The 11,569-nt window shown below is 32.0% G+C and overlaps 1 protein-coding gene across 1 annotated transcript in view; it reads right to left on the minus strand.

Annotated features, from left to right (window-relative positions):
* Positions 1–1,079: 1,079 nt before the first annotated feature.
* Positions 1,080–11,569, minus strand: part of LOC106873299 (neuronal acetylcholine receptor subunit alpha-10) — a 1,066,434-nt gene continuing 1,055,944 nt past the window's right edge. The window contains exons 10-11 of the mRNA XM_052975253.1: positions 2,999–3,106; positions 1,080–1,118 (exon numbers count right to left, since the gene is read on the minus strand). Coding sequence (XP_052831213.1) covers positions 1,080–1,118; positions 2,999–3,106 — 147 coding nt within the window. The remainder of the gene's footprint in view (positions 1,119–2,998; positions 3,107–11,569) is intronic.

Below are 11,569 nucleotides of genomic sequence, written 5' to 3' on the forward strand. Positions count from 1 at the left end.
GTTCGTGCATTACTGTAACTAGAGACTAAAACGTAGCTATTCCCAGACGTTGCAGTCCGTAATGTGGCATGTCTACAGCGTCCAGTCTTAATTGTACTAATATCGCAGAGTTAAATGATTACCTATAAATTCTCAGACATTTCTATATAAGAGGCGAAGCTTCAGAAGCTAACGTGGTTGTAAACATGAATTATCGATCAGAAAACTTATAATTGAAAAAATGTAGCAGGAGGTTTTCAACATGGCATTCAATTGACTCGCTCAAGGTTTTTAGGTAGCGGTCCTCAATTCAAGACTATAGCAATATTAACCTTGAGATAGGTATCACGAATAATAAGTAGGTACCTAATATGTCTTGCATAAAAGTGCAAGAAAAATTTTAGATACATGGAAAAATGGAAATTATAAAATTCACTTCTATTTCTACTATAAGAATATTTCTCCACTTCTTTCCTTCCTGGCGTCCTCATCTTTAACTGTTAGGCTAGACTTGATACAGGTGCGAATTATATTGCAAGACATACGAATGTATCTTTTATATATAAGAAATAAATTAATGCATTCCGTTGCAGAATATAGACAATTGGAAGCACAGTAATAGACAATACACGAATTCAATAAAAGGTAACTTGATGGGGGAAGATTAATAAAACTTATTAATATATGTTGTTAGAGAGATAGAGTTCAGAAAAATAGACCAAATACAATCGTATGAAATGAATGAACTAGATAGAATTCAAAACAAACACAAAAAGAAACATATTAGGGAAGAATACTATGGAAACATTACAACACTACTTAACATAGTGTTAAGTGTCAAAGAACTGATAGACTTCAAGTCTGCAAGAGTTTCATTATTCATTAGCAGATATAATAATCTAACTTGACGCTAAGTGATTTAGGAGCACTAAATAAGAAAAGAAATTATAATGAGACCTATCAGCTTTTGTTCATATTTCTTGAACTGTAATAATGGCAAACAATAAATTATTTATCCAAGTAAAATCATAGTCGCAAGATCTCGGGAAACATTATTCCAATGAATAATCCAGCTTTTCAACATGGAACTGATAGTCATGTTAAATAGTCTTGCTCATACTATCTTCAAGATGAATCACCTAATATAGAATTCATGAAAATCATATAAAACTCATAAAATTACTATATGAATATTGTGTCACTCGTATATTTTTAGAATATGTTCATTTGCTTTCAAACTTAGCAGGTTGAGTATGCATCAAACTCTACTAGAGATACAACCCAAATCAATCCATTCTTTTGATAAAAATGGGTTGTGAATGTACATCAAAAAGCATTATTGAATTTCATTCTCCTGCAGTTAGTTTTGGTCAAATGTTTCAAACGTGGAATCTGACAGTAATTGCTGAAGGTAACTGGCCACTTTGAAAAGCCAGCTGCACTCTAAAAAGCATCTTAATCTCTAACATCTACGACTACGGGACATAATGTAAATCATAGATATCCGCAGTGAAAGAAATATGAAATTATCTCTCTATACAGAAATTCAAGAAAAGTCTTGGTATAAATTTTAATGACATATAAGAGTAGAAAAAGTGGACTAGTCTCTTAAACTGTATGCTAGATAGGAAGAAAAGCTATGTCAAGTTACACTTAAATGTGACAAAACACACGATTGTACTCAATATACAAAAGGGCACAACAATATTTAACTGATATATGAGATACTCTGTCAAGAAATCCTTCATAAACTACAAGACAGCACTAAACACACATGCACAGCAAAAATATTAATTAAAACAAAAAAAGTTACAGAATGAATGAAGGGATTAAAAGAAGGAACGATTGAAAATATAAATAAATTATAGGAACTTAAAACCTCTATGAGCAATTCCAAAAACATTTTAATAAACTGGTGACCTACAAGCAGCTCTGCGGCTTGCAGCTGAAAACGGAGAATGGCATGCTAACAATTGCTATATTAACTAGATCTAATTATTTCTAGAAGTATGTTCTGAAAGGCAATAACAAACCAGAATACCACCTGTTGAAAATTTTACGAATCTAAGACTAGTTTGATGCTCTACTTTGGTCGCACTAGAAAATATCAGAAGTAGTAGTGTTGGCTCTTCCGAATATATAAAATGATGATGACTATAGCCAATATCGCCTACTCGAGAATAGTGAAAAATACTAAAAATTAGTTTGTCTTAATCGAAGTCAAAAAGACGTGGCAGTGATTGAAGGAGCACTTGGAATGATCAAAAATGGAACTGAAAATTATTCAAGAATGATCCCAGCCTACCATCCATGCAGGAAGTACTAAATATTGTCTTAGCAGATACGTCACATGTATTGAGAAGAGCATTGTCGTTGTAAATTTTCTTTCCTCCCCGCCTTTATTTTTATTTGTTTGCTTTTCTCCTTTTTATTTCTTTTATTTCTTTCCGTTTTATCTCTGTCGTCCCCTTTTCTTCTGCCACATGACTCTATAAAAGAACAATCCGGTGTGCTTGTTTTCATGGCCTACTAAAGTGTGCAGTAAGTGTCTCTGCCCTATGTGTCAGGAAGACACTCCGCAAGAAATGGAATCAGAACTGAAAGAAAATGCTAATGAAAATGATAATAATTTTAATAATATTAATAATAATAAGACCGGTGGCTACAGCTGAGAAGGAGTAACTCGATAGAGATAGAATCACTTATATGCGCAGCACAAGAACGAACGTTACGGACTATGTGAAGTTCAGAATCGAAACACTACCGACAGCGACAAATGCAGAATGTGTGGTGAAAGCGGGGAAACGGTATGGTACATTATTAGCGAACGTTCGAAATTGGCAAACACAAATACAAAAGAAGCCATGACAAAGTAGCAATAATGATTCATTTGGGAGCTTTCTGGGAAACGCGGCCTAGAAACAGCAAAGATATGGTGTGAGGAAATCTCAGAAAGGGTCACCGAGAATGAAAATTGCAAAATCCTCTTTGAGATAGTGTTCCAGTGCGATCACCTGACCGAAAATCGGAAACTGGTCATTGTTGTGGTGTAGACCAAAAGTGCCGATACGGTAACGATGGGATGAAGCAGTGGACCATCTAATCTCTTGGTGTAAGATTTTAGCGCCTGTAAAGTACGAATCAAGACAAGACAAAATTGGCCATTATCTACATTGGAAAATATGTCGGCATTATAAAATCAAAACTGCTGACAAATGGTACAAAGACCACCTTGAGGTTGTAACTGAGGGAAAAAAATGTAACGATTATTTGCGACTTCCCAGTATGTACAGACCGGCCCTTCAAATCAAATACACCAGATATTGTTGTGAAAGACCAAAACAATAAAGTCTGTTTATTGATTGACATGAGTATACTCTCTGACCATAATATCTCGGCAAAAGAATCTGAAAATATAAAGATTTGCTAAACGAAATCGAAAAAAATGAGGCATCTCCAGACAGTTACAATACCAGTGATTGTATGAACACTAGGAATGATCAAAAAAGGGACTGAAAATTATTTAAGAATGATCTCTGGTTTAGCATCCACGTACTGAGAAGAGCATTATCGCTGGGAATTTTCTTTCATTTTCCTATTTCTTTTCTTTCTTTACTTCTTTTTTTTCTATTTTTCCTTGTCTTACTCCCCATTTTTCTCTGTTACATGACTTTGTAAATGAATATTGTTCATTTTAATGGCCTACCTATGTATACAGTACGTTTCTCTGCCCTGGGCGTTAGGAAGACACTCGGCAAGAAATGGAAACGGAATTGAAAGATGGTAATGAAAATAACAACAACAACAACAGCAATAATAATAATAATGTTGATGATGATGATAATAATAATAATAATAATAATAATAATAATAATAATAATAATAATAATAATAATAATAATAATAATAATAATAATAATAATAATAATAATAATTATTATTATTATTATTATTATTATTATTATTATTATTATTATTATCATCATCATGAACATTATTATTACTTTAATAAAAAAAAAAGAAAGTGGGTATGAACATGATGGTGCAGTAGAAACCGGAAATCTGGAAAAAATATTCTATAAAAATGATAATGCTACAAATAGCAGCAATTCAGATGAATACTAACCATAGAAATATGGATGATAACAGTGACGATGACATTGACCATAACGATGATGATGATGATGACAACGATGACGACGAAGCACAGCAGAAAAACAAAAATGCAATAACAATGACGATATAATAGTGACATTGCTGCTGAATGTATAACTGAACATTGATAGGAAAAACTCCTGCAGTCAAAAATATGAAATAAACGATACTCTAAATGAAAATACAACGGTTCATTATATGAAATCCGTCTAGTGATGATATGTAAAGAAATGGCTTACAAAAATAAACACTCTACTATGAAAATCTTAAACTCAACAATTGTAGCCAATAGACTCAGATACCTAAGAAATTAATAACCACAAAGAACACATTTAAAATCATATAACTTAGAAATCTTCACAAATCTCTAGCCATTGCTTAACACACACAAACACACACACGAATACACGTGTTTGTGAGTGTATTCATATGCTTTGGAAATATAGACAGCACACCATTAACTGTTGTCATAAAATGAATTCCACATGAATAATGTAATATGATGTTTTTATGTCCAAAACCAATGCACCTACTAAAATATAAGGTAGAGAGTCAAATATGCGTAGGTTTGTGGATCAGCTTTGGAATAATATCTCATATTCGAACAGTGTATTCGTTATACGTGTATATGTGAAAGCTAATATGTAATAGCAGTCACATCTCATCGATATCTATCCCTGTCGTTTTGAAACAATGATGCATTAACTAATGTGGGTTTAATTTCACTACTCTGAAAATGATGAGCAAAACACAGTTGAAGCATTTTTGGTAATAAACTTGTTCGGTCAGGGCTTACCAAGCAGTTTACAACATCACAGTAAAATAGACTGAAGCGCGCGGTAGCTATTCTCTAGCAGAATATCGGATAACTGAAATGCAATTAGCTATTAACAATGGGAAATATAACCGAACTTTATATTTCTACTTTCACTGTTACTGTAACTATTTTGCTGCAGGGAATTGGCCAGCTCTATCTACATAAATCCAAACGCACCCGTTGCCGTTATCTCATTTTCCCGTTCCGTTATCTCATATTTCAGGCAGTCTTCCAAAAATTGGCAAAAGCAAAAAAACTCGGTCTCTTCACACCTTAATTCTAGAATTACAGCGTTCTGAAACTGTTTCTGGCCATACATCCTTTATGAAACATCAGCTTATAAATGTTTCACAGAAACTGCATTAACCTCTGCAGTCAATCAGCACATGAAATACTAGTGTTCTCTCCTCTGACTTTTTTCTGCCAATGAATAATAAAGCTATACACATAAGGAAATGAATTTCTCCCCCATTGGCACAGTTTGAGGAATTTTGCTCAAATCTTGATATTATCTGGTAGAACATTTTCGAATACTAGAGATAATAAGAAGTGTTTGTTTAAATATCAGGGATTAAAATTCATGTAAGATGAATTGTTTACATGTATACGTTGCATAAATTGTACACACTTTCATACATATGTAACTACAAACATATACATACGCAGTATTTTCTATGCTCACGTAAGTTACCATGTAATATACACGAAAAGCAGAGAAATGCCCAACCTTAAAAAAAAAAAGAAAATTAAACTATACTTAATAAACTAACATCTAAACGTATCCGTTACATCCTCAATACTACACATTTCTCTGAATTTCCAAAAGTCTCAAAATAAAAGAGATATAATAGAGAATGAAAATACCTCATGATTTTAAAAGACACAAAGAACTATCAACCCTGTATGAAACGAGGAAAAAAAAAATAACGAAATCGCATTCATAAAATTCAAAACAAATTTCAGAACTGAAGACCAAATGAAACAATAGATGCAAGCACAGAGTCTTTCAGAAATGAAAGAGGAACTTGCCCAAAATACAATTTTTGCAATTCTTGTTATCTGTGTGCAGAAATAAAAGACTAAAATTATTACGTTAATAAACAATTAACAATAAAGATTTTTGCCAAAAAATGCTTTAGATATTCAGAAAGAACAACCTTTAAAATTTTTGAATTTGAATAGAATTAGATCACATTAAACAATATACGTAACGAGATGCCGAATACACTATGCTATAAAATTCAAGATTTAAATTTGCATCTGACGCACGAAAAGTTAACGTGAAGTATTAATGTACATTTATAATATCAGTAGAAGAAATATATATGGTTAAAACAAAATATAAACATTCCCTTGCAAAGTGACAGCCGTTTACTATAAAAAAACAAAATAACAGATTCATCACGCGCTACTTTTACGAACCATCAATTAACTTTTGATTGCTATGGTAGTTATCGAACGTATGGATACTTAGATTAAAGAAGACTGAATGTACGATGAGCCTTATGGATAAAAGGATAAATAATTTGGAAGATAGTATTATTAGTAATATGATCGGTGAGCTACAAATTACATATACATAAGATTTGATGCCGAATAGCAACTGAATATATACACAAGTTTATTAGTAATTTACGGACTACAAACCGGACACAAAAGACACAAATTATATTTTTATAACCAAGAGTAACTATAAAAATCGTCACCATCAAAAGTTTTGTCTGTTTATTTCTGCATCTATAATGACATGTTTATTTATTGGATAGAACAAACTTCGCGTAGGATATAAAATGTGGAAAATAAACCGAATTTTTCCATGGATGACTTACAAGTTACGATTAAGAGGAGATGCCTACAAAAGACATTTTAATGTAGTTTACAATTAATGAGAGGTGCAAGTGACATATAAATAAACAAATTTCTGAATTAAACAAGAGAAGAGTAATAGAATAAAGAAGTTGAAATGAATATAACGACTGATCACAATGTAAGAAAAAATCCAGAAAAATCTTTAATAATAATAAAAATAATTATATACAGTTATATACCAGCAGCGCAAGAAGAGGATGACACAGCACAAAACTTAAAATACAAGTTATATCCTCAAAATGTTTCAAAAACACACACAACTTTGAGGTGAAGTGGAGAGTCAATGCAATCTTCGCCAGTATTTCATTTTATCGCCTCACAAGAGATTAAAAAGATAGTTGATACCGACGTTATTTAGACTCAGAACATAGAGAAGCGGAAGAAATGATCACGGGTTACTTAGCCTAACGCTCTAAAGAATCGGCCAGCTCGCCGACTTCTGAAAAGTAGATATATAATTAAATGTAATATGAAATATATCCAACATTATAAGGTACATATAGAATACGCAAATTGTAATTCCTTTTCAGGCAAAAAGCCAAGGTTTCAAAATATGTTATTAAATTAAATAGGCTTACTCTAGTACTTTATTTACTGTCTTTGAAGGAACGGCAACGAAAGTCTATGTATTTGAGAGGGATCCGAACTCAGTAGCTAGAAAACCAAACTAAATTCAATCATATTGGCAGAATAAAGATGCCATCGTTAAGGACTAGAAGTTTAAAATTCTAGGATATGGAAGGTTAATATGTGTTGTTTGAAATTTCTACTCTTTTACCAAATTTAGTTTCAAAATACAAGACATTACAATTTCTATAGGATTAATAAATAAAATGATAATACTTTATCCATCGGTAAATGGAATGAAGAATTTGGAGATAAAACGAACATCTCAAAATTAAGAAAGAAAAAAATTATTCATTAAGTCTCCACATTTCAAATTACATTTAGCACTTCAACAAGTAACAGGCTCATACTTATCATTAAACAATTCCTCATATGATGGTAAACAACTTGCGTTAAATTGAGAAGCGAACTCCTTCACGTTAAATTCTAAATAGTATTGAGTAAAATATTAAGAAATATGAAGAATAAAAGCGATACAAAAATACCAACGAAAAATTAATATTGGATGGATTAACTTTACGACTTAGAAAATATTAATACAAACTGACTCTAGGCTAAACTGCAACTATAAGACAAAGTTTCTTCTGAAAGAAAATAAGAGAAACGGTATATGCAATGAACCATGTTCTGTAGATGCTAAAACGAAAACTCAAGACATATAAGAAGCTACTTTGAAAAAACTACATCTCTTGTGGAGTAACCTACAAAACCAACGCCGCATCACATTGAGTTTCAAAGATTATTCAATGGCTACTTCAGCTAAGTTAGTATGATGCCTCTCTCTATAAACCTACCTGTAAACATCTGAATTTCCTTTTCTCTTTACAATAAAAAATACACCATCTAAAGCATTTTATTAAATTATTTGCTGAAATCTTCCTCTCCCAAACTTAACTAGTTTTAGATTACCTAACCAGAACTACAGATATTACCGATAATTCAAGATGTACATTAACGTTGCCCATTTATTCTGGTTTAAGATGACATGATGCAATTATATTTGCTGAATTGTTCCCCAAACATTATAAAAATCTCAAAGTATAAGCGTTATTCAAGAAAACTATATAAAGTTTAACCACATTTTGTTGAAAGTTCTATATGTTATGAGATGATATAATACCACGAAGGAGGTAAATAGCACTTTAGTCAGACTATCACTGAGTGTCTAATAATACCTTCGATTTCAAAATATTATAATCCTATGAAAATATAATATGGAATATTTTAATTTATATCTAAAATTAACGTGCTATGAAACAGTTATAAGATAAAAAGAAAATATGTTGAAAGAAAAAAAATATTAAAATATATCAAGGGCTTCAAAATAAAATTTACATTGAAGGATTTCAGGAAGATGCTCAACAGTAGGTTGAAGAATATAAGGAGAAATGCTCATGAAATTCATTACCAGCATATTAAGATACTTGCACAGATTCTCAAAAGAGATAATGTCAAGTTGTCAAGTTATGCTTTCTTAATGTAATACAACGAATTTCTAATCTATAATTAGAAATCTCTATACATGTGAGAACAATCAGCTCACCAATATGTATGTGAATAGAAAAAGTTATTTCAATATATATCCAAGAATAACTGTTATGGAAATATAGCTTCCAGTTAAAAATACAAGAAAAAATGTTCAAAATTCAAACATTCAAGGGAGTAATTTCAATATTCGGAACTATAATTATTCTTATATTTAGCATTAAACTCCCAATGCTAAACTGATTATAAATGTTAGTGACTAATAACTATTTTACATATATAAAGTAAATAACTATACAAAGAAGCATTATTATAGTACAATGTATAATAATTAGAACTCACAGAATAAACCAACCTGGGCAGTGTACTACTATACAGTCCTATATTTAAGACACGAGGAATTATTTACATTAATTTCATTATTTATATTTGACGGATATGTGTCCTCATCTTGTTTGTTGTTAACACCGCGGACATAAGGCGTAGTGGTTAAGAGCGCGGGCTACTAACCCCAAGATTCCGATTTCCATTCCAAGCAGTGATATGAATAATAATGATAATACGAAGAAGAAGAAGATGAAGAAGAAGAAGAATGATAATAATAATAATAACATCGAAAACTACCTTAGAAAAATGTGAACCCAGGTTAAAAATTTCCTCAAGACACCTGATGATGGCTGGAGGGTATATCAGCCGAAATGTGGTGTTAACAACAAACAAGATGACGACAAATATCCGTCAAATATAAATAATGTAAAGTGTGTACTACTATGTATGTAAATTTTAGCCTGGCTGACTGCATACAGAGCCGTGGGTACTTGCACACATACATACACACTCATACAAATACATAAGTATATGTAAGATAATACATACGGTCAGACAGATCGATTTCAATCCTTACATTGGAATTCCTTCAGAAACTACGTTCCCTCTTCAACTAAAAATATATTGTCTATAATATGGATGTCAGTAAATTGTGTAGACTGATTTGCATGAAGTAACACTCTTTCGCAGCTATATCGATAAGTTGATGATACATATCAGATATGATACTATGATAGCTATAGAATAAATTTATATTAGAGCTTTAGACTGTACTAAGGTAGAAGAAAATAAGAATCAACTAATCAGCTTTAAATCATTATATTAGGTAATCATCACTGACGGAGTATTCTCTTCAGCTGCAAACCTCCTTTTAGCATTGTTTAAAGTAGCAAATATATAATAGGTAAGGTACAGATGAAAGTAGCCTGTCTACGATAATAGTTACTGATGTATGAAGATTATGACAAAGACAAAAAAGAAAGAACAACATGAAACAGAACCCATTTACATATTGTTGATGGTATTTAATTACCTACAGTTGTGTAGGTTAAAACTGTAGGTTTACTCTTGTAAGTAAGGATTAGGTGTGCTCACAGAGTAGTTCATAAACAAAACATGTGATAGAGCGAAACCCCAGACGTTTGCTTAAACTTACACCAAACTAATCATTTAGGAGAATGGAAATAAAATGTTTATATTACTCAGTAACTCTAAATATCGCTGTAGCACTCATGTATAGCCTACATTTGTATAGCTCATTGTCGTCTTGGTACATAGATACACGAAAGCCCAATAATAGAGTAATCTTCGTATATGTTGGAAGGTATATACATCTCACTTACAAAATATACCGAAGAATCTCCAGCTTTGTGTGTCACTCCGAACGTTCTATTAACTTCATCCCCAGGCATAGGGAAATGGTTAAGAGGATCGCTTTGCTATATCGCTTTGCTACAATTGCAACATATACTCGAGACAGTTCAAATTTTGTTTGTGGAATTCTCCAGGTGGAAACGCCTAGGATTGAATATATTTGTAATTCAAAGACATCAGTTTTAATGTATGCATCGTGACAAGTTTTAAGATTTCTTTCTTAATACGTTAATAGCAGATGTGTATATGGATATATCGACCACATACCATCTAAATAGGTAGCTCAGAACAGCAGGTATACTAGTCGGAGAAATGGGCAGAGATCCGTTCATTTATTTGTTTAATAAATATACATGTCTATTCTATGCCTTTTGTCTATTTATTTTAACACCGTTGAAACAGTTTATATTACACTGACTGTTTACATTTGATATTTTCATACGAAACGTTGTAGCCAAAATCAGTGCTGGCTATAAATTCTATAGAATATTTGTAGAAATAACCTTAACAAAGTTGTTAAATGTATTGCTTAATGAACTGGAACATGTCCCCAGACTTATCTATTCAATAGTACACCAGTGAACTTGTACTAAACATTTCCACAGTGCTTCCCAGCTTGTGGTGCTTGGTTTACATAGTAGCCACAAGGGGAATGATGACAATAAATGATATTGAATCTTCATTCACAATCTTCACTCTATAGTGTAGAGTGAAGTGTTTAGAGTTTGAACACTCGGCTGTGGTAGAAGAAGAGAGGTAGGCCTTTGAATGACCAAAAATATAAGCGTCCAAAGAGACTGAATGGCCTGTTAAAAATTGGTGTGATTACAACTCCTATAAAATATCGTTAACAAAAGATTAATTAATGGAGAAAGCAAAAACATTCTCCGACTCTCTCTATCTCTCTCTCTCTCTGTTCATATATATATATATATA

Source organism: Octopus bimaculoides, chromosome 1, assembly GCF_001194135.2.
Source record: "Octopus bimaculoides isolate UCB-OBI-ISO-001 chromosome 1, ASM119413v2, whole genome shotgun sequence".
NCBI lineage: Eukaryota > Metazoa > Mollusca > Cephalopoda > Octopoda > Octopodidae > Octopus > Octopus bimaculoides.